The sequence below is a fragment of the Nycticebus coucang genome, chromosome 8 (assembly GCF_027406575.1).
Source record: "Nycticebus coucang isolate mNycCou1 chromosome 8, mNycCou1.pri, whole genome shotgun sequence".
NCBI classification, from domain to species: domain Eukaryota; kingdom Metazoa; phylum Chordata; class Mammalia; order Primates; family Lorisidae; genus Nycticebus; species Nycticebus coucang.
In genome coordinates this window covers 87203761-87228454 of record NC_069787.1, presented here as the reverse complement: position 1 = coordinate 87228454, position 24694 = coordinate 87203761, and the positions used below count along the sequence as shown (strand labels likewise).

Below are 24694 nucleotides of genomic sequence, written 5' to 3'. Positions count from 1 at the left end.
TATTCATGCCAAGTTTCTAGCTATTACAAAACAGATGTCTTTTAAAACTTTGTCTACATGCTTTTGAATTACTCAGTCCCTGCTCTGTTTAACAATCTACCCCAGCTCTGGCACTTCCTACAAGTGGCAGCCTTGACATATGAGACACACAGAGACCATCCCTACCTGGCTCCAGCCCCCTCCCCGCCTCCCCCCCACCGCCCTTTGCCCAAGCCCGTTCTCCGTGGTAGCACTGCCACCCTGGTGATGCCACTCTCAGACGTCAGGCTGTGAGCCTGCTATTCTCTGCTGTAGGGACTTTCTTCCACTTCTCCATCTAGGAACTTCCTCTCTTCCCACAGCCCAGCAAGAAGAAGGTACTTCCATGTAGCTGACACCCTACCCAAGACTCGCCTCTCCCACCCACTTCTGTAAAATCTGTAGTTTCTACTGTCTGCCCAGACACTGAGACCAGCCCAAAGTGGCAAAAAAGGCTGTTGTGACTCAGTTTACACCAGCAACACCCGCCCATCTCTGCCAGACACAGCCCCGGTGAGTTAGATGCATTTATATCTACACCTATGATGGGGAAAGTGAGACTCCCAGAAGTCGGACAAGTTGCCTAAGGTTGCCAAGACTTTTCACAGCTTCCTAAATAACTACCCAAGAGAAATGTAAACACATGTCCACATGTTCATAGCATTATTCATTACAGCCCAAAAGCAAAAACAAATGTGCATCCATTGGTGAATGAATAAACAAAATGTGGTATATTCATACTGTAGAATGTTACTCAGCCATAAAAAGAAATGAAGTATTAATGCACGCTAAAGCAGAGACAGGCTCATTCCTTACTCTCAGTAAAAACCCAACACAAAAATACCACATATTTTCTGTTTTTATTCATGTAAAGTGTCAGAAAAGGCAAATTATAAAGATAAAAAGTAGGTTAGAGGTTGTTGAGGAGTGGAAGTGGGAACATGAGGGATCTCTCTGCTGGGGTGCAAAGTTCTAAAACTCAGTCATGGTGATGGTTGCACAACTCAAAGACTTTACTAAAAATCATTGAATTGTCCAGTCAAAACGAGTGAATTTTATAGCATGTAAATTATATGGCAATATTTTAAGTTACCAAATAACGTGCAAACAAGCATCCCTGAAGCACACCATATTCCAGTCACCTCCCTGTCACACGACAATGTAAACATTCTTTTATTATCTTAACCCTGGACTGAGCCCTCCTTGGGCTACAGTGATATAGCAGTCAGCCAGCAAAATTGTTTAGGAACAGCAAATCACTCAGGAAGAGACCAGAAGTGATGAAGAACACAGAAAGGAACTAATCTGCCCCACACAGATCGTTTTTAGTTAGAGAATTGTCATTGATGCCAGACAGCACTTCATGATACATCCATAACTCAGAGCCACCTCTGTCCAATTTTCAATAAAAGCTTGACTTTGAACTCTCTTCCCGCACACAAACCTCTTCAGCGCTCCCAAGTAACAGCTACTTCCATGGAGGCTCGGCCAAGTCTCTCACTTTGCTAGTGTCCCTCAACATTTATCCTCAAAATAACTCAGCCTTGACTTAGTCTTAGTCCTAATGAATTAACTAAGTCAAATAAGACACACATTACTTGGTTCTAAGAACAAAACACGACTAAGTTGATGCACACTTTGACCTGGACACTGGGATGGGGTGAAGGCCGCAGTACTTGGTAATACAAAACAATGCTCACTTCTCTGCAATTCAAAAAAAACCCAAAAAAACAAAAGTTTTGTCTTATTTTTATCTAAATGTCCTCATGTCAAAAATGGCTACAGCCGGGCAGCTAGTATAAACCTAACAAATGCTTACAAATGTCCCTTTTTATCAGACCTATTTAAGTCACATGAAGTCACAGCTGAGTATTACTCATTTGGGGGCAGAAACATAGTTGATACTCAAAAAATGGAAAAATCTATTTTACTTGCAAATAACAGCTCATTTCTAACCAACACCCCAAAAGGGGTGAAAAACATAAAAGTCCTGGTATACAGCTCATGACCCCAAGATGAGCAGGTGTTCTGGTGAGTTCTCTCCCAAGCCACAAGGCTCTCTGCAAAAATAAATAAATAAAAGCTCCCACAGGATGCTAAGAGATGGGTGGGAAGCTGCTATGACAGACACAATAGCAAGAAGGTACTGACTAAGCAGCTGTGCTCCCAGCAAAGAAGCACATGGGCAGCCTTCTACCACTCCTCCCACGGGAGAGGCGCTGTTACCCTGGCTTTCAGATGAAGACCTCTGGGGCAGCAGGGGCAGAGGCCGGCCCTGAGCCAGGCCCATAAGAACAGCAGGCTGTGCTGCCATTAGCCATGACTGTGTGATGCCACGTCTCTGTCCTGGGAGGCAGGAGTGAGGTGTCACTTGCCAAGGGCAGAGACCATTACAGTACACAGCTCTGGCTTCATTTTACTGGTCATCAGTGTCATTATTTACTGAAGTTGAAGTGTCACTATCTTGCTGGCTCACTCCCCCTTGTCTATCTTGAGAGCAGGGCACCAACACAAGTTACTTAAGAGGCAGAGAGAAATAAATGAAATGATGACTACTGAATTCCTATAATATGCCAAGCTCTGCCCTGGCATTTTACAAATATTATTTCACCTAAAACCCCAAATAATCCCTCAACACAAATATGATCCCACTGAACAAACCAGACAGAGAAAGAGAGAGAGAGACAGGTTAAGTGGCTAGTCCAAGGTCAGGTGCAACATAACTGTGGACTTGGAGGTTTGCTGCATGCTATAATCGTTCACCCTACCCCAGAATGGAATGCCCAGTGTTTATCCACAGGGGTTACTTATCGCCAAGACATTTAATGAGGTGATAACCAAATGGCTCACTCTTGAACACTCGCCAGTGCCTGGCACTCTGCTAAGTGCTGTGTGTACACAGTCTCTTTTAAATGTTTGCATCCAGGAGGAAAGTATTACTATTGTCCCGTGTTAGACAGGTAGAAACTGCCCAAGGTCACGAAGCTATTATGGAAGGGCCTCAACTGTTCAACCCCCAAGTTGGACTTGGGGTTGAGTAAATAAGTGAAGCCTCCCCTCAAAAGAATTCTTGACCTAGTTAAAAAGGTAAGACAGGGTGGCACCTGTGGCTCAAAGGAGTAGGGCGCCGGCCCCATATACCGGAGGTGGAGGGTTCAAACCCAGCCCTGCCAAAAACTGCAAAAAAAAAGGTAAGACACATACACAAATTAGTATAACACAGAGGAATAAGCAGGAAGTATCAGGTAAGAGATGCTACTGGGAGCTTCAGACCCAAGAAGGCTGGGGACGTGGACTGCGCAGCTAAAGGACCCCAAGATATAGACTGTGAAGGAGCTTTGCCCATGGCCAGCCTTAGGGTGATGCTGGTACCCCAACTCCATTAGGAGAGCCGCCCAGGGTGACTGACATTACAGGAGGCCTACGTGGGGGTAGCCCTGGGTACTGAGAACCAAACCCCAGTGCAGCCATGAGCAAAGAGACCTTTGTAACTGTGCTGCAGTGGGTCTGATAAGCCACATCAGCTCCTTCCTCATCCATGGCCCAGCAGGAAAGTTGTCAAAGTGCTCTTGAGCACTGCTAGTCACGCCACGTTAACACAGACACTGGGCCCTGGGTCCCTTCTCTAGGGCGGAGGTTCCCACTGGGCCCAGGAATGCCCTCCACGCTGGAGGAATGCGCTCTATTTCTCCAGCTTTGCCCAGGAACCAGCTGGAGAACTTGGATGGCCAGCAGGCAGGTGCAGCCTCTGGACAAAGACGAGGCTCTGGGTTCCTACTGCCAACTGACGTTTTTTTTCTTCTCTGTCTTTCCAGATTATAAACTCTGGTTACTGCTCAACGCCTGAACACTGCCTCAGTGCAGAGGACTCATGCTGCCTGCTCACACACTCTTAGAGTCACCCTCGGGAGGGCGGGATGCGCCCTTGCCTGCAAGCAGGTGATCTTGGGGACCCCACAACTACTCACAGGAACATTCAGACTCCATTCCCCGTGCTCTGTCCAAACCCTGCCATCTCCTGAGCAAATCGGAGTGACACCTACCAGAAACTCATCTCGTAAATGGGTAACAGCCTTGGAAATGCCCAGGTGAGAAGAAATTAGGAAGTCAGGTTTCTTAACACATTTCCTTGAGAAAGCAATGGAACAACCCAGAATGAACTAATGACCAGAAACTTCCCTTCTCACCGGTGTTTTCCTTATGCCAGTGGAGCTGCTCAGCCCCAGAGAGGGGCATGACCCACTCCTTGACTTCACCATGAGAGGGGCTTGAGAAAAGGAAAGCAAACACAGCCCTCCTCCAAGAAGGCCACTCAGCACCTGACAGCAATTTGGTTTTCTGCAACGGGCTAATTTGCAGTGGTCAGAAGACATAGAGCCTGAATATTTCCTCTCCCTGGAAAGAGAGTGAGAGTGAAGCTGTCTCTCCTGGTGCCTGGTCTCCCAGGAACACCCCCACCCAGGAGTTAAAAGGATTAAATGAGGTAATACCAGAGATGGGCCTAAACCTCTACCAGCTTTGAGCCTGGGGAGCGGTGGAAGGCAGGTGCTTGCAGCTGGGGGACTGCACAAGGCCAACCTGTTGGAGTCTCGGGTGCTTTGGTGGCAAAATGGGCATACTGTTTATCTCAAAGGCTGTTTTGAAGATTACATGGGTGCATTAGAAAGTGCCCAGCACCCCACAAGGTGATCAGGAGAGGACAACAAATGTATCTTGTATCCAAGTAACTCAAATACTTGTGTCCTACAGTTTTCAAACAAAATACCTCTTTTTTTTTTTTTTTTTTGAGACAGTCTTACTCCGTCACCCTTGGTAGAGTGCCGTGGCGTCACAGCTCACAGCAACCTCCAACTCTTGGGCTAAAGCGATTCTCTTGCCTCAGCCTCCCGAATATCTGGGACTACAGGCACCCGCCACAATGCCCAACTATTTTTTGTTGCAGTTGCCACTGCTGTTTTAACTGGCCAGTGCCGGGTTTGCCATACACTCTTGGTATACGGTGTCCTACCCACTGAGCCACAGGTGCCACCCTAAACTACCTCTTTTAAACAAGTAGAAAACCACGTCAGAACCCAGGTAACACAGACCTAAAGCCCCAGACCTATTTCCATACTCAAAAAGCACTTGTCTTCCACCTGGGACCTGGGCGGTGTGATGGCGACAGAGAAACACGGAGTCTCGTCCAGCCTGCTCTGGGATACATGACATGTGTCCAGCAAAACCAGCCATAAAACCAAACCTTGCAAGTCTATCTTCCTGATCCGCACCACAGACTTCCTTCAGGCCAAGAGAAAACCCCAAAAGTGAATGAGTTTGATTTTACAAAGAAAATAAAACATGTTGACAGTAACGTATTTTGAGGTTATTATCCTGGTCCTGAAAATATTGTTAACGCTTTATCTACAGGACCACCAAAAATATTTTACTGGAGAAAGCGGGAAATTGATGAGAACAAACAAGAAAGGAAGAAAATATGCAGTAATTGTCTATCATGAGCTGGGCACCACAGGGCTGGGTCTCCTCCCTGGGTGCTGCCACGGGCAGATGGATCTGCCAGTATCTCTGAGATGCGGATCAGCATAAGACAATACGCACGAGAATCACCCAGAGGACATGCTAAAACCCAGACTGTTGATCCCCAGCCCAGAGTTTCTGATTTAGCAGGTCTGGAGTGGGGCCCAAGGGTGTGTACTTCTAACAAGCTCCTAGGTCAGGCGTCCTCAAACTTTTTAAACAGGGGGCCAATTCACTGTCCCTCAGACCGTTGGAGGGCTGGACTATAGTTTAAAAAAAAAAACTATGAACAAATTCCTATGCACACTGCACATATCTTATTTTGAAGTAAAAAAACAAAACGGGAACAAATACAATCACACCGCCGCATGTGGCCTGCGGGCCACAGTTTGAGGACCCCTGTCCTAGGTGATGCTGTTGCTGTTGGTCAGGGACCCCACTCTGAGAACCACTAGCATAGTAATTACAGAGCAGAGCACTTTCACTTCATTCTGAATGGGCTGTGTGACTTTAAACGAGTTAACTTTAGTTTCCACCTTTCTATAAATGGAAGCTATTATACAACAGTACTTAAAACATTCACATTAAGTATTTTAAGGATTCAATGTGTGAATCCATATAAAGTACTTAAAATGATGCCTGGCACATAGTTAGTGCACAAAAACATTTGTTATCATCATCATATATACAAAATATTCATAGTCAGAGAAAGGAAAAGTCAAAAGGAAAATTTTTTTTTTTTTTTTTTTTCAGTTTTTGGCGGGGGCCGGCGCCCTACTCCTTTGAGCCACAGGCGCCACCTTCAAAAGAAAATTTTAAAAGGAGCCCGTGATGGCTGCTGTCAGGCACATGAGGAATGAAACCTGGGCTCCCCAGCTCACCTCTTGCCTGTGTAACTGGAGTTTGTTAAATACTTCACTGATAGGTGCTGGTCATAAACCTGTTTATCAGATACAGGGCAAAGACAGGATGGAATCAGTCACCCTCCACCAGACTCTAAGCTACCTAACTTTCTCCTTCCCGCTCAACCACATATTTACCTTATGTGCAGCGCTGCTAAACACCAATCAGAACCACAGGAAAGTAACTACTGCCTCACTACTCCCTTCTCCCACCTTCTGTGCCACACACATACCCCTGTTAGAAAACGTATATATACTGTGCCTCAGGTAACTGCCTCCAGACAGAGTCTCTGTCTGTACTGAGTCTGTGTTCCCAGGCTTAAGTCCTCAAACTCGGCTCAGACTCAATCCAACCTTGATTTCTCTAAGTTCTAGTGCCTATTATTTTATGTGGTTGACAAAATATATGAAGAGTATATATATGCAACGTGTGTGTGGATACAGATGCACACACCTTCTCTTCATATATATTTTATACAAGAAAAGTGCACAACATACTTTTTTTTCTTCTCTTGACTAGGATACATGGTATTGTTCCAGAATATTGTGTAGTCTTTAACGGAGAATCAGAAGTTTCGATGACTGGTTTTTTGTTTTTTTTTTTTTTGTAGAGACAGAGTCTCACTTTATGGCCCTCGGTAGAGTGCCATGGCGTCACACAGTTCACAGCAACCTCCAGCTCCTGGGCTTAAGTGATTCTCTTGCCTCAGCCTCCTGAGTAGCTGGGACTACAGGTGCCCGCCACAGCACCCGGCTATTTTTTTGTTGCAGTTTGGCCGGGGCTGGGTTTGAACCCGCAACCCTCAGTATATGGGGCCGGCGCCCTACTCACTGAGCCACAGGCACCGCCCAATGACTGGTTTTTTAAATCATCTTACACTTCAAGGCAGTAGCTCATCTTGTACTTTTTAACATGCATGCACATCATCTGGAGATCTTGTTACAATGCAGGTTCTGACTCAGTGGGTCTGGGCCGGGGCCTGGGATTCTGCATTTCTAGCTGGTTCTAAGGCAGGCACTGGCTGCTCTCACAGCAGCTCATCTTTACAGGACAGAGGCTAATCCAGGTAAGCCTGGGCTGGCTAACAAGAGCAGACAGATGCCTTCCTCTTGGTTGGACCCTTCCTGTCCCCTCCTGAGAGGGCCAGCAGGCCCCAGCCAGGCTCCAGGCTCTAGGCCTCAGCCCGGGGCCCTCACTCTCCAGCTTGACCCACTGTCTTCCCTTTCTCCAATAAAATTGTTTCAGCTGTCCCAGAGTTGAAGTATTAATATTTTCAGTACAGTGACTTCAAAAGAAAGACACTTTCAAAATATAGCCTATTATAAGTAATTTTGAAAACAAAAGTTATCCTGAGACATGAAAGCAGACCATTCTGAAGCAGAGTTCTGGAAACATATTCTGATTTTTTTTTTGAGACAGTCTCACTATGTTGCCCTCAGTAGAGTGCTATGGCGTCATAACTCACAGCAACCTCAAACTCTTGGGCTTAAGCAATTCTCTTGACTCAGCCTCCCAAGTAGCTGGGACTACAGGCACCCACCACAATGCCCGGCTATTTTTCTGTTGTTGTTGTCATTGTTCCTTAGCAGAAGTCAGAATACTGGCTTACACCCTAACCACTGAACTTGGGCAGCAAGCCAGTATTCAGCAAGCCAGTATTCTGACTTTTTACTCAAGAGACCTAAGGAATGTCCATGTAGTCACTGTGTAAACACCTTGATCACCCCCAAAAGCCTCTTTCTCTGTGCTGGAGGTGAAAGCTCCAGAAGCCCCTCTGGGAATGCACAGCAGCATCTGGGCCTATCTTTACTTGACACCCTCCTTTGCCCCACAAAGGGGCGTCCCTCTGAGAGAACCCAGCAATGGGATCCCCAGTGGTTTCAAGGCCAGCCCTTGGACTTTCTTCTTTGAAGTATCTCTAAGTTTAAAACAATCCTTATTTCAGGTCATTTTTAAAAAAATAAACACTGCCAGCACAAAACCATGCTTTATCTAATAACAATTCGGTCTCTTGCCCATTCATCTGCCAAAAGCCATTCAGTTACAAGAAAACACTTAAAACAGAGTGCTGGAAAAGCTAGAGTTTTTTCCACAAAGAAAAAAACGACAAAAAACAGCTAATATTTGTGGCAACATGGATGGATTTCAAAGTCTGTATTTAAGCAACAGAAGCCAGACACAAAGTAATACACACTGTTTGATTCTGTTTACAAAGACACAAAGATCAGGAAGTGGCAAAACAAATCTAAGGTGACAGAGTCAGAACAATGGTTTCTGGGGAAGCAGGTAAACTAGAAAGGTGGCCAGGGGACTTCCAGTGGAGCTGGAAATGCTCTGTGTGGGCGTCTTACAAGGGCGGCTCCAGGCCATTCACATAAGAGCTGTGTATTTTAAATTGTAACTCAATTTAAAAAAAAAAAGAATGCTACGAAATTGGTACAGCCAAGGCTATTTAGATACTAACAATGAAAGGATAAAATCTGAGCAAAGTACAGAATTTACCCTCTTCCAAGAGGTCCAAGGCGTCATGCTGCTCTCGGATGCGCTTCCTCTCTTCATCCTGACAGTCATATTCAAAGCATTCTTCTTCCCCTCCCACATTTCTCAGGGACATTGCTGAAGTCGCCCCCAAACTGAAACATCACCCTAAGGGGCCATTCTAGAGGGAGCTCTGGGCTGCATGCCCGGAGGAGCCATGAGGGCCCAGGCCCACGGGGCACAGGCTGGACCCTGGCCTGGGCCACAGACATGCCCTGGCTGGGCTGTGGTGGAAGGGTGTGCATAAAGCCACTGGCCCAGCATCACAGGGGGAGGACCCGGAAGGGGATGGCTCCCACAAGCCTAGAGGAGGGGTGGGGCCAGGAGAAGCACCTGGCAGAGTGGGAAGGACTATCAGGTATGGTCAGTTGATTTGGAGGGGAGCCCAGCAGGCAGGCAGGTACAGCACCACAGCAAGCTCTCCACCTCCAGATTCTCTCTACTTTTTCTCCCCCCAGGAGCAAGGATAATGGTTGCTTCCTGAAAGTTTCATAGTAACTGCACCAGGCGATACCAACCAAGCCTCAGGCAGGTGCACCTGTCTAAAGGTGAGGAGCTAGCAGAGGAGGTGCCCTGGGGAAGCACTGCCCCATGCCTTCAGATGAGAGATTTCCTGTGGGCGTGCTTGAGAAGCAGAGACAAATCTGACGCTGACGACAGTGCTAAGGGGGGCAAGGAAGTGATCCTTCTAATTTCTAGCAAAAGGGGAAAAAGTGCAGTAACCAATACTATGTTAAGCCTAATTCATCCCAGTCCTTCTTTGGTAATACATTGCATTTTCACTTCACGAATCTGCATTTTATATAATAAATCCCACTCTTACTCTCAATCTGTGTTTCCATAGCCAAATTTATAAAGATCTCTTCCACTTTGTAGAACAAGGCAAGAAAAAAATCTAAAGCCTAATAGCTTGCAATGCAGCCTGAAAAAAGAATCCACAGTTGAATTGTATATCTTGATACCAATTCTTCTGTACTGTTCAATTTTGCCTGTAACAGTGAGAATGGCAGGTTCCTCCATCAAACTCAGTAAACAGCAGCCTCGGGGCTGGCACCTCCCAGGACCGTAGCTCATTCTGGAATCTCTGGACTTCGGCCATCTCCCAGCAACTCTGTGGTAGGTCTCCCTGCTCCTGAAACCTACACCACGAGGCCTATTCCACCTCTATGGCGACTGGCCTTCCTCCAAGGACCCAAGGGAAAAGATTTTAGTAGAGGCAAGATCCTCATAAAAGATACTCTGCACAGATTCAGGGACTATGTCTCATCCATGTCTGACTCCTCAGTGCTGAGGATTCTGCTTAGGTAGCTGCAAATGTCTGCTGCACTTAATTGCTACCTCCATAAAGACTAACAGAAGATCACAAACATGTGCCTCTGAATATAAAACCAGAATATAATGAAGATTTGATTAAAAAATTAAAACCTAGGGACGTATGTATTCTTAACATATGGTTAATGTTTTTAGAACCTGAAAATAAGTACTACAATCTAGTAACTCAGAGGTAAGAAATTCAAAATTGCATTTTGAAAACTACATTAGCTATACCATATAAACATGCTCAGAAAAAAATCTTTCTTTAATCTCGGCAAATATTATCAGATTGGATTTATTAATTCAATTCAGATGACAGTGGGCATATCTGTTAAGATCTTCTTAATGAGACAGGGAGTTATTCTGAGCCCTTGGGAGGGAGTGGGGAAGGGAAGGAAACCCTCTACCTTGTGCTTGATTCAGTTAGCAAGTATCAGACTGACTAGAAAATGGATAGGATACTGTGCTCGGCCACAGTGTGTATAAATGAAAACAAAAACTAATTTCATAGATGTGCTTATCTTTTTTTTTATGTTTATTTTATTTTCATTTATTTATTTATTTATTGCAGTTTGGGCTGGGGCCGGGCTTGAACCCCTCTACCCCCAGTATATGGGGCCGGTGCCCCACTCCTTGAGCCACAGGCGCCGCCCGATGTGTTTATCTTTTAACTCACTCTAGGCTACCCTTAATAAATGATGTCCAAGTCTCTATATATGATGTAATAAAGGCCAAGAACATGATATTTTGTATTTACTTTTCCCCAACTTCTAATTATGAAAATATTTAAATATACTGCATAAAGAATACTGAAGTGGATGTGGTAGTACATACCCATAGTACCAACTACTTGGGAAGCTGAGGCTGAGTTCAAGGCCAAAACAAGACCTTGTCTCAAAATGTAATAATAATAATAATGATAGTACAATGAACACCTACATGCCTCCACCAGTACTGAACAATAGATATTTTGCTTTTGAGGGAGGGAAAGACATAGTTCAGATGTACAGAAAAGTTACAAGAACGGTACATGAAAATCCTGAATATCTTTCACCCACATTCCTCAAATGTTAACATTATACATTTATTTTCTCTCTTTCTCTTTCGACATTGAGACAATAGTATTATCTAATCCACAGACTTTTTTGAGATTCTCCTCAGTTGTTCCAATAATATCCTTGACAGCAAAAGAAATCCCAGAGCATGGGCTATATTCACCTGACAGGTCTTAAGTCTCCTTTAATCTCTAACAGTTTCTGAGTGTTTGATTTTCAAGATATTGATATTTTTAAACAACACAGGCCAATTATTGTTGACTGTCCCTTACTTTGGGTAGGTCTGATGCTTCCTTGTGATTCAATTCAGCTTATGAACTTTGGGTGAGACCACTGCAGAAGGTGCCGTCTTCTCAGCACGCCCTGCTGGGCGCTGCCTGTGCTACTCGGTTCATCTGCCTCAGGTGATGCCTGCCAGGTTTCTCCACTATAAAGTTATTATTTTCTCCTTTATTATTCAAACATGTCTCATGGTGATATACTTTGAGACCACTACTTTGGATGATTCTGGCCTCAGTCAGTTATTAGGATGGATGAAAAATGGTGAATTTCTAATTCCATCATTCCTGCACTTATTAGTTGGCTTTCTACTTTTAGTAATAACTTTTTCTTCTCTCCCATTTTAGCCATTCATTGATTTACTTATGTCAGTGTGCACTCAAGCAGTCTCACTTTATTCCATAAGCTGCAATCACTTACCACTACTATTTGAAATTCAAATTGCCCCCTATGAGGCCAGTTGAAACCCCTTCAGGCAGGTAGGACACGACATATGAACACAGGACCACCTTGGACTCTGCATGTTACCCCATTTCTCTGGGTTTAGATACACTTCAGGATACCCCCACCAATCTCTTCTTCCCTCCCACTGTGGGGGATAGGAGGGAATTCTCAAAACTCATGCACATCAGCATTCATTTCAAGGTTAAAGACAAAGATGGGCCAAAGAGCATCTCTTCTGATATAGAGCAGTTTCTCCAAAATCAAAGCAAAGCTTAACCCACAGAGGGCAGCAATAATGCCTGAGAATCCCTGTGCAAAGTGAGGGGTGGAGAGGGGTTGGTCATGCTGGACTCAGAGGCTGGAAGCCAGGGGTGTGAAAGGCAGGTAGGAAAGAAGGGTGTGCTGCAGCAGAGGCACAGAACAGACAGACACTGGGACCTAGAGCAGGGAGCCAGGGAATGAGTTCTGACTCCTCTGGGAACACTGGACAAGAAGGCCAGAGGAGAAGGGTGCAACCACCTCCTCTAGTACAGAGGGACATCTTTCTCTAAGTGTCCCCACTCTATATCTACTCGATATACCACCATAGAAGTCATCTTCCCAAAGCTCTACCTGGCATTATCCAAAGGGTGGCCACAAGGACTATTTACATTTACATTTTAATGATTTAAAATAAAATACGAAATCCAATCATGCTAGCCACATTTCAAGTGCTCCACGGCCACAGAGGGTAGTGGCTAGCACATTTGACAGCACAGAATAAAATAGGTGCACCCCTGTAAAATAGGTTCACTGGACAGCATCAATCTAAAGGGTATCCCTTATTTTTAAGATGTGAGCTTTAGACTTTCTCTGCCCCACACCCTACATCTCCCCTGGATCCTCTGCTACCAGCCTGACCTCCCACCACACTTGATTCATACAAAAGGAGCTGCTAACTTCTGCCCACACAACGCTGCTGCCTTAGCTCACCTGTGAAGGGGACCCAACTGCCACCCCAAAATATGCCTGTCTCTTTGGTATAAGGATTATTTTGAGCATAATCAAGGAACAGCAGGTACAAGAAAAAGCTCTAAAAACAGAGGAAATTTATATTCATTCAGGTGGCTCCCTCTCCTCATTGATAAGTCTCCCATTAATGGATAAGGCACCCAGTGAAATCTGCACACATCTTTACTAAACCATCTTTGCTTATCACACATTCCCTAGTCACCTCCCTCTAACCTACTCCCTTACAAGAGGCCCAAACCCCTTTCTTTTGTCTCACCTCTTCTCCACACTTTTGTGCCCTTTGGGATAGTATATAAGCCTCCAAATTCCAATTGATTCTCTGAGTCTTATTTCTTTCTGATTGTCTCTGTTTACGTTATAATTAAATCTATTTTTTCTTTTGTTAGTCTGTCTTTCACCAGTTTAATTTGCAGGGCTCCTAGCTACTGAACCTGGCCAAGGTCAAGGGATAAAGTTTTTCCTCCTCTACACCTGCAATGTCCCCCACCTCCCTAGACCTAAATCCTCCCATCTTTCCAAGTCTGATTCAGCGCTGCTCCCCTTTCCTTCAGGGAGACATAAGCATCCTTCTCTCCTCTGTAACTGTCTGGCCCATGTTCTATGCACCTCCCTTGCATTTCATTCCTCTGCTCCTAGAGAGCAGGGCTAGCCCAATATTGAAAGGTCATGTCTCCAAGGACCTTGCTTATGCCTAAACATTATAAAACTGTATTTCATCCCACCTTTTAAAAAAATCACCTTAATAATCTTTTAGGAAAGTGGTACGTCTGGAAAGAGAAAAGTCAACCTCTGCCTTCAAGAAAACATCACACAATGAATGCAAGACAAAGAAATAGGGGTCCATTTGTACTGATGCTTAGGGAAACAAAATGCAAGAAAATTAGAAAAACCATCTCAAAAATCTAGATCATCAACTAATGCTTAAAATAACTATAACAGAACTTCCCTCAGGAATCAGATACCCCACCTTGAGATGACATTCTGGAGGTCACTGAAATCAAGTGAATAACAGAATACACGTGATGGCTCTTGTGTGTTGTTACCTGGGATTTTCATGATGGAAGTTCTAAAAACAACTGTGCCACAATCCACCTCAATTTCCTTCTTTGCACATCAGTAAGAACTAGACCACCTCCTGCCTGGACACTCAGATCTGTAATACTGTAAGGGAGAGGTGGGTGGAGAACGAGTCAGATCACAGAAGACACTGCTGCAGGAGACGGGTGGCCGCAAGGCTGTACCCTGTTCAAAATACCATTCACCTTCTCAAAGAGATAGTTTCTGAAAGAACCTAACCTGTACTATTTCTGAGAAAATAAAATTAAGCACTGACCCAGCTCTTCGCCACTTATCCGAACTATTACTTTATTTACATTCTTCACACAGCTCCAACCAGTGTGGTCACCCCCATCTTCCAGATGAGGAATCTGGGTTTGCAGAGGCTCCGGGACTTTGGGTCCATATCACATGGCCACACAAAGTGCAAAACAGGCCTCAAGCAGAGACTCCAGCCCAGCACTCTGAATGCCATTCTACCTATTTTTAGAATAACTACAAAAAATGCACAGTTTCTGTAACTTAAGAATATACAGTGAACCTAGCCCTTTATAAGCACATTTTTTCTTCTATTATTTTTTTCTAAACTTCAGGTTAATGTGAGAGTACAAACAACCAGGTCACAATCTTTGAATTTGTTAGGTAACGTCCCTCTTGTAGTTGTGCCGTGCACCCAAAAGCTGTGCTATATACCCCTACATTTTGCCCATTAAGGGGGAACACCCCAAACCCCCTCTTTCCCATTTCTTGCTTCCTTGTTCTTTCCCCAACTTGAATTGAGTTTTTCTCCTGTGTGGGCATGAATTAGATCATCTTCTGTATAAGCACACTTTTTTGAAAGTGACCAGTGTAGCCAAGAAACTACCAAGATTCCCAGCTTGACCTAAAGAACTTTTTCTTTATTTTTCAGACCCTTATGCCTGGGGTTGATCTCCACTGACATTAGCAGTTTCCCCAAACACACCTGATGTAAAGAATTCCCAAAAACATGTGCTAAAATTATAGATTTCTCAGGGCTTCTCCTAGTCTGAAGTGGGTCCGAAAATCTGCTTTTTTAATAAGCATTGTGATTTTCAATGATTTCCCAAGTTTTAGAAGTTCTACACCAGGGGTGGGACCTAGCCAAGCAAGGTAATGAAGACCTCACTGGGCACCAGAGTTTAAACTGTAAACTCTCAACACACATATGCAAATTCTATGACCATTACTGCTATGTTGTAATATGTTGATCACTGGCTATTTCAAATCTCTAAAACTTAAGGTATTGGGGAAGCAACCTCCCCAATTTCTTATTATAAGCCCCTGCCCGTGCTTCTTACTGTACAGAGACAGGATGGGTTGAAGACCACAACTAAAATTGATAAAGGGGTTAGATACAGTTACTCAACACTGAATGAAGCTCTCCTGACCCTCAAAGATGAGGGAACAGTAGTCACCTCTTAATTCAGTAAAGATAGGTCCTTGTCGGCCTGTAATCTATATTCCCACCTGTATATATTTCTTTTTCAGTGCTAACACTGCACTTTAAGAGTGAGTCAATAACTCTAACATAAATGATTTTTTAATCTTTTTCAAAAGATTTGACTCACCTTTTATTAGTATCAAAAGTTCCCTGGATGTTTCCCTCATTGATGATTCAGGTGCCAAATGATAAGAGAGAGAAAGCAATGCTGTGTCTGCTTATTTGCAATAAAAAAGGCACATATAGTTTGGGGCAAATTTCTCTTCCAGACTAACCTGCTCAACATAGGAACAAACACAACTAGTCAGAAATGTGTACACAAGTCACCACACAATTGACACATACTTGCAATCCCCTTTTTGTACTTTTCCTAAACCACATCATTTTGGGGCTTCAGTTTCTTTTATTTCCTCTTTGCTACCTCTTTTGGGATTATGAAAATGCCATTTGTCCCAGTAAATTCTACTACTTCCTTCATCCATAATGGCACTGAAGTTAAAGGGCAAGTATTGTGCTCAACATACATTCACACCGTAACAGCAATCAGTATTTATTTACCCCTGGATGGATGAGCTCTCTCCTCTTCCATTTTCCTTTGCTCTTGGAGGAAGAGTGATCAGGGTTATCTCAGGGCCCAAAAGACTCAACCGAGGAACCTCTGGGTAAGAAAATCCTTCTGATGGACTCCCAGATAACAGCAAGCCTCCTCTCACCCTTCAGATTAACTATGGTGAGTGAACTGACTCTATTTCAGGGCGTAAAAAGAACTGGACAGTGTAGCAATTGGGTCAAGACATTAAGAAATCTCCCTCCCCTACTTCTAGGATGCCATCACTGGGGACATGGCCACACCTGCCTCTTCTTCAGGGCTTGTGATCAACACTCCCTAATCCAATGGTACACTGAGGATGTATTTAATGCTTAAGTTACGGAGTCACAAATTGCCAAGGAAATGAGAAGAGGTCAACCATGGTTTCTAAAAAGAAGTATCTCTTTTCTTTAACTGCCTTTTGGAGTTAGGTAATGATGGAAACTAACTTCAAGAATGAATATCTCCAAAAAAAAAAAAAAAAAGAATTCATTCATCCTTTCCCTCTTGAGCCTGGAAGCTGCCTCCAATTCTTGTGTACTCAAGATATTTTAAAGACGCACACACTGAGATCCAACAGACAATGTCTTCCTCTAATGCTGGAGGATGGTGGGCCTCAACTGGCTAAGTTTTCCAGCACATTTAATTACTACCCACTGAGACACCCCCTCAGCCCCTCTCCTATAGCTGACAGTCAAGGCAAAAATCAGCAAATAAGAGACAATTATGTAGTTCTTCAGCTTACTAACTAGGCCAGGTCCCAGCCTGTTACATCATTGAGGCTTATCAAATTTAGTCGCTGTCAGAGCAATCCGAAACTCCTGATTCAATTAAAAAGCAGTTACCTTGCCTATTAATGGCTCATGCAAGTCTGGAAACATATCCTCACTGGGGGACAGACCCTCAAAGTATATCTATTAACTATGTTTTCTTTTCTTTCCTTTGTAAAAGCATGTGATTTAAGGGCCATTTTTAAGAAAAAAAAATTTTAAAGGCAGACTAATTGTGTAACACATAATTTTTACGTCCAATGACACAGGAACCTGAGACCATTCCCCATGTGATCTGAGAACACGCTAGAGAACTATTTTCCATGTTCCTGAAACCTCCCGAGACCTGTCCTGCCACACACTGGTCTCCACCGGAATGTGCCACACCCTCCTTGCATAAACTGGGATAGTGACAGAAGGATACATTCTCTCCTGCCTCTCCCAACACCTCCCCACGCCCATCTCTGCTGGATCCAACAAGCAAAATTTATTTGAATCACCCGCTTGGTGGGAAGCTGCTTCTGCCTTTTCTCCAGTCTCCCCTCAGCCTCCAGGTCTGGGCTCAGGAAACGGCAGAGTCTTCCAGGCCTGCTGCTGATGGTCTAGGAAGCCACCTCCTGAAAATACGATTCCAGCCTCTAGGTTCCTAACCCCTCCAACAGCAGGAGCACAGTGAACACATTTCCACCTGCACACACACATGCATCAAAAACACATGTCTCACACCAGACAGGGATTCAACCCAACAGAAGTATAATGCCTGCAAGCCCAGCACACCAAAAACCATCTCCCCGTTCTGAGCAAATGACCACACATACTGCAGAGGAGTCTCCCATAGTAAAGAGCCCTGCCCACCTGCTATCTCCCCCACTGTGCCTTTGGAACTGTGAGATCCATGCACGCCTGCCAGTGGTGCTAGTTTTGGTGCCCCCCTCTGCCCATCTCCCATGAAGGTTTCGGGACCCCCCCCTCCCCAGTGGTAGACAATGCCTGTATAAAATCCCACTCTATTTTGCAGGGGGCATAATTACCATCCGAGCATTCTTCATAATACCAGTCTAGTTCATAATAATCCGCTTCGATAAATTTCTGCATAGTCAGTATTCTTGCAGAGGAAAGAATAGACTTCACGGCACCATCAACATCAAGTAAAACGCTGCCATGCCTCCCTGCCCTTCCAGAACACTGGGCAGAGGAGCATCCCGAAACACACCAGAATTACGCTGTGCATTCTTAGCGACAGTCTGGAGCCAAAACAGGAGAAGGGGCAATGAAAAGGAAAAATTCTATGGGCGAGAGGAGAGTAGGAGGAGCAGAAAGGGAGGCAATTTGAGAGCTATCAGAAACCCTGGCAGCTCTGCTAATAAAGCGGCACTGGACAGCAGCCCTGAATGGGAGTAGCCAGAACTGTCCTATCCAGACGCCGGGAGGGTGACGTCAGGGACACACACCACCACCGGCTGTCTCACTCAAGCCACGTCTCCTGCTCCACCGCTCATCTTTCAATCTAACTGTTGCCATAGAAACTGGCCAGCTCTAAAAGATGATGCAGAGATGGAGGAAATGTCTTCCAAGGATACTGGGAGCAGAGGCTGAGGGACGCCACACGGACAGAGGGAGAGTGCAGGCAGGTGGGGGACGGGGGTCTTGGCACCATCACCACCTCTAGCAAGTGTGAGGGCAAGCTTATTTGCTCTATTCTGAGTCACTGCAGAAAGATTCTAAATTTGGAAAACACTGTCTTTTAAAATCTGCAAACCATTACTTCTGGTTTTCTTTTTCCAACCAGATTTAAAACATTAAATATCTTTAAAATTTTTTTTACTACCACCTAAAGGAAATGTAAATTATTAGAAAATGGAAGCATTTTTGTTTAGATACCGTATCGTTCTCTGCTCATGCCTTTGCTCAAACTTCTGGGAAAACAGCCTGCCACCTACAAAAATGAGGAGCGTGCCATCACAAAGGGCTCATGCTGCACAAGATACTGTGTCATGGATGTTTATGTGTGTGACAGAGCACAGAAATACATGGAAGGAAGCGGCCCCCCTGCAGGAAGGTGGTTGCCTCTGGGGAAAGAGTGAGAGACTGGGCTTTAAAACTGTCCTTATACATGCACCTGTAATGTTTTACTTTCTTCAAAAACAAGAGTTATTGGAGAATTGGAGAATTACATAGAGTTTAGACTTATTACAGATTAAAGTTCATCCCCTGAAACAGGGTTTCTCAACATCAGCACTATCGACATCTGGGGTTAGATAATTCTTGGGTGTGAAAGACTGTCCTGGGCATGGTAAGATGCTTAGCAGCAGTCCTGGCCTCTCCCCACTGAATGCCAGGAGCACCAACCTCCACTCCCCAGATGCGACAACCAAAAATGTCTTCATACACTGCCAAATGTCCCCTGGCTGCAAAATCACTGGTTGAGAACTCTGCCCTAAAGTAAAACTACTTACCTCACTGGCCTGTTGGCCAGGTACTATATGTATTCCTTAGTGTCAACAGCAGCGTGTGTGTGTGTGTGTGTGTGTGAGTGTGTGTGTAAAATATAAAATAGTGTATATCTCTATATGTGCACATATGTGTGTATGTCAGCCTGCCTCTGTATGTATATAATAGAAAATTAAGAGGAAAACTATACACACACTAATTTTATATACAGAATCTTGTGCAGAATCTATACTTTTGTATAAATTTATCTCAATCTTCCTAAATCAGTGGATGCTACAGGCTCTGTATGGTTGTGCTGTGAGGTTCCCAAAGCTGGCTTCCTATTCCCACCTCTATTCCACAAGCCTCTTCCTACTCAGGGGCACCCTTCCCTCCCTCTAGGGCCATGCCTGGCTCTCTTCATCAGGGCTTGCTTGGACACCAGTGTGGGACCGTCCCTCCTGCCAGCCAGGTCCCTTGTGAACTGTGGGGTTCCTACTCTTTAGCACTCCCAGACAGCAGAGCTTCAAATCCAAGAATGGAAAAGAGACGTTAAAGGCAGGGCCCCAACCAAAGAAATCATCTCTGCATGGAGCTGAGCAACCACAGATAGTGGTGAGGAATCTAAGCTGAAGTTGTTAACAAGTTTTCAGAGAAGTTCATAAAACAAAGAGGACAAAGAAAGGAAGGACATCATCCCTGGCCACGTTATCTGCTGGCTGTCACCTGTACTCTGGAGGACCTGTGCCCCTCTGTCATCTTCCTTTCCTCCAAGGCATCTCCAATTTGACTCCAAATTTCTCCTGGTCAAAGCAGAGATCATACTGCTGGCTCCCCTAACTCACTTTAATCCCTCCCCCCGGCCCCAACTTGAATGCACATTTTAAGTTTTCTAGGACATGGGACTATTGGAAGTTGACAGACAATGATTTTAATTCCTTTTATAACTGCCTGTCATCTGAGACATGGCAAGTTTCCCTCTGGTCCTTTATCACCCCTTCCTTTGACAACAGCCCCCACAGCAAACTAACAAACCACCTTCTCAGGTATCATTCCTCCAAACAGAGGAACAGAGGACGGTGTCCCACGGTTTTCTAAAGTTTTTTTTTTTTTAATTCCTTAAGGTATTTCTAAAAAGATAACAATAAACCTCATAAATAGACAAATCAACAGTTAACAGACTCTTCAAAACTCAGCAATGTTCAACAGGTTCAATCCAGTATGTCTGGGGATGAGGTCCAACATGAATTTGCAAAATGAAGATTTAAAAAAGGAACAGGAAATGCAAATGTCTCCAGGCATCATATGAAAGTCAGACGAGGGTAGAAACCTCTTCAACAAAGGCTTGGCACAATTACCTTACAGAGCCATGAATTTGTTTACTATTTCAGAGAACAAATGACACGTAATGGATAGATGGACAGACAGACAGACAGGTGGAAGGACTGACAGCAGTGTAATGTCATAGTTAAGAGCACAGGTTTTAGAATCATCGGATGGTCCAAGGTTTGGTTCCAGGTCCTTATTCACCATCTCAGTGACCTTGTTAGACACATCAGTCTCATTTGCTAAACGTGGGTGGTTACAGTACATGCCACAGAGGTGTGGTAAAGCTTTAAGTTAATTAATGTATGGCCGAGCACCTAGCATGGTGCCTGGGACAAAGTGAGTTTGCGATAAATGTTACTCGTGACCATCTTCATCACTCTAATACTTTAAAAGATGAAATAAGCTAGGACAATAAGCAATTAAAAAGAGAGCACAAGCTATAATTAGAGAAATGAAGTAGAAACGCCATTTGTAAGTTTTTCCCAGCATAATTAATTCAAAGGCACTAGGTTCACAGTAATGAACAGGAGTGACAGGCGGGGCAGGGGAGAGGGGAAGGGACCTTTCTAAACAGTGACAACGCATCACCGAGCACAATGTACGTCAAGTCCAAAGACTGCACATATCCAGCTCGCTTTTTAAGAAAATAAGTGTATAAAATAAGCACAAAGAAGACATCCTCATTTGCAGATGAATTTTATGGGTCCTGAGCAGTTTCAAAGTGAACTTCTACACCAAAACTATTGCAGGGCTCAGAAGGATGAAGTATTCCACCCATGGCTCTGCAGAGACAGTTCCAAGATTAAAATCCAGGTCTGTCCGGCTTCAAATCCACTGTCCTACATGTTAATAGTTCTGGGACTCCTGAGGTTTACTGTCCCCCCTTGTCCTAGGCTTACTGCACCTGAACAAGAAATCTCCTCAAGAAACCAAGCCTATTCTCCCCCATCACTGCCCATCCCAGGAAGTCAGGAAAGGAACAGGGACAGGTCCCAGGAACAGCCTTGGATAAGCCTCAGTGACACGTGGTCAGCCACCCTCGGTCACCTGCATCTTCAGCCACACCACTTAGGAGTGCTGGCTACACGCCAGTCATCCGGTATCTTATATCCCACTTCATCCTTGAGTCCCCTGCAACCTACTGACTCCCCGATGTGTAGATATGTTTAAGGGGCTTAATGGTTTGAATCACTTGCCCAGGCTCACACAGCAAACACATACAAGAGCATCTGAATATAAATCAGAATGGCCCACAACTTAAGGCTTTTTCATTTCTCAATAAGTGATTAAGAAAATACCCAAAGATTATTTGCAAACGAATTTAGAAGAAGAGAGGAGGAAGGAAGGAGAAAGAAGGAAAAGAACAGCAACTAAGATAAAAAGTCAAGTTAGCATCTCACAGGAAAATTGTTTAAGAACAAAACAAAAAATTTATCTTCTTTTTTTTTTTTTTTTGTTTTTTTGTGGAGACAGAGTTTCACTTTATGGCCCTAGATAGAGTGCCATGGCATCGCATAGCTCACTGCAACCTCCAACTCCTGGGCTTAAGTGATTCTCTTGCCTCAGCCTCCCAAGTAGCTGGGACTACAGGTGCCTGCCACAACACCCGGCAAAACAAAAAATTTATCAACAAAGTAAGACTTAAATTGAAAAGACTAACGTGACTTCATGATATTAAAAAAAAACTCCTGGGCGGCGCCTGTGGCTCAAGGAGTAGGGCGCCGGTCCCATATGCTGGAGGTGGTGGGTTCAAACCCAGGCCCAGCCAAAAAAAAAAGAAAAAAAAAAAAAACTCCTTCCAGCTCTGTCACAAAAGTGGTCCCACAAGGGCTCCCCTCCAACCCATCAGCAGGACGTCAGCACTCTGCTGCCCAGATTTGGGCTAGGCCTTAACAGGGCTCCTTGGAGAGCTGCTGATTCCATGTCTTGAGCAGAGAAAAATCAATATGAGCCTGTAACAGGTTTCAAGAAGCAAAGACCACTGCAAAAGGTCTAGGGTGGAAGTGATTAGGTATAGGAACCATGCGCCCAGTGTCACAATTTGAACATTTTGAGAATACAGTCAATAATGGTTAAAGGGGACGAGCTGAGTCTGTAAAAGCCTCGAATCCACGATAAATATCCAAATGAAACGGCAACCAGGTGAACAAGGCAAGTGACGTGTAAAGGAAAGGAGAACATATTAGGAAGTTCTTCTTCTTTTTTTTTTTTTTTAGGAAGTTATTCTTAATCCATTTCAGAAAGCAGGCCAGGTGGGCGTGTATGGCTGCTCTGTTTCTGCCACTAATACCTTTTATAAAACATTGTACAAATATGTCTCTAAGTGGGATGGCTATGAATAAGCCAACCGGATCTGGAATGAGGAGGCAGGGACCAAGAACAGAAAGGCCCGATACCGTGGGCACCAACCACACCCGGGTGGGAGGAGGATCAGACCCAGGTTGCAAGATGATGGATTAGCCCGGAGACTCCAGAGGAGAGCTGATGGCCCACACCAGGACCCCAAATTCCGGGGAGATAAAAGCTCAATAGGACCCTGCTAATTATAACAAAAAACAAACAAATCTTGTATATGCTTTTAAAAACATTCCAGGTGAATGTGTCATTAGGATGGGACAATGAGTTATGTCACAACAACCAAAGAATTTGTCGTTGCAGGGAAAGGCACCAGTTGAAGGTGGCCTCTCCAAAGACATGACTATCTGGAAGCCGTGAATGTGGGAAAAGGGTCTTTGCAGGTATAGTTAAAAGTATTGAGATGGCATCATCCTGAATTCAGATGGGCCCTAAATCCAATGACAATCATCCTCAGAAGAGAAGAGAAGAGAAAAGAAACACAGAGGAGAAGGCAACGTGAGGACGGAAGCAGAGACGGGCGAGGTACTGCTGCAAGCCAAGGAACGCCAAGGACCTTCGCCGCCAGCTGCCAGAAACTTTGAGAAGGGCATGGAATGGGTTCTCCCTCCGAACGTCAGCAGGAACCAGCCAGGCCTACACCTGGACTTGGGATCTCTGGACTCCACAACTATGAAAAACTAAATTCTATTGCTTTAAGCCACCAAGTTGTGGTAGGCAAACTAATACAGCTACTCTGAGATAGTATTTTCTTTCTAGATCCCTGAAAAAGTCTAAAATGGGTTCAAAGGTCACAAAGAAATGAATTAAACCCCTAGCACCAATGTTTAAGTTAAACAGGAGGATCAGGAATTTTGTTGTCACTGCCGTAAGATCTCTATGTTCGCTCTTGTGAACATATAAGAGAATCTAAGGGAGTTGGTCAATGATGTCAAGGAGAATCTAATTAAATATATTTGTAATCAAGTGTAGGGCAGCGCCTGTGGCTCAGTCCGTAGGGCGCCGGCCCCACATGCCGAGGGTGGCGGGTTCAAACCCGGCCCCGGCCAAACTGCAACCAAAAAATAGCCGGGCGTTGTGGCGGGCGCCTGTAGTCCCAGCTACTCGGGAAGCTGAGGCAAGAGAATTGCTTAAGCCCAGGAGTTGGAGGTTGCTGTGAGCTGTGTGATGCCACGGCACTCTACAAAGGGCCATAAAGTGAGACTCTGTCTCTACAAAAAAAAAAAAACAATGTAATCAAGTGTAAATGTTTAAAAGAATAAAATTTCTAACAGTCTATTAGTTATATGAGTATATGAATATTTAAATTTATTTAATTTAATACATTGAAAAGATACATGAACACTGGCCGGGTGTGGTGGCTAATACCTGTAATCCCAGCACTCTGGGAGGCTGAGGCAGGTGGATTGCTTGAGCTCAGGAGTTCAAGACCAGCCTGGGCAAGAGTGAGACCCCATCTCTATTAAAAAAAGAAAAAGTAGCTGGGCATTGGGGTTGGTTGCCTGTAGTCCCAGCTACTCCAGAGGCTAAAGTAAGAGGATTGCTCAAAGCCAGGAGTTTGAGTTTGCTGTGAGCTATGACACTACCGCACTCTACCCACAGTGACAGAGTGAGACTCTGTCTCAAA

General features: G+C 44.5%; 1 protein-coding gene across 16 annotated transcripts in view; it reads right to left on the bottom strand.

Annotated features, from left to right (window-relative positions):
- The window catches only part of TRAK1 (trafficking kinesin protein 1), a 195329-nt gene that overhangs the window by 53455 nt on the left and 117180 nt on the right, over positions 1–24694 (bottom strand). For 3 of the 16 annotated variants that reach the window (XM_053598663.1, XM_053598668.1, XM_053598670.1), the window contains exon 1: positions 17985–18346. The exons of 10 other annotated variants lie outside the window; for them this stretch is intronic. In XM_053598663.1, coding sequence (XP_053454638.1) covers positions 17985–18048 — 64 coding nt within the window. In that variant the 5' untranslated portion in view covers positions 18049–18346. Of the gene's footprint in view, positions 1–8937; positions 9239–17984; positions 18347–24694 lie in introns of those variants that run through there. 3 more of the 16 variants (XM_053598661.1, XM_053598664.1, XM_053598674.1) reach the window with 1 other exon arrangement.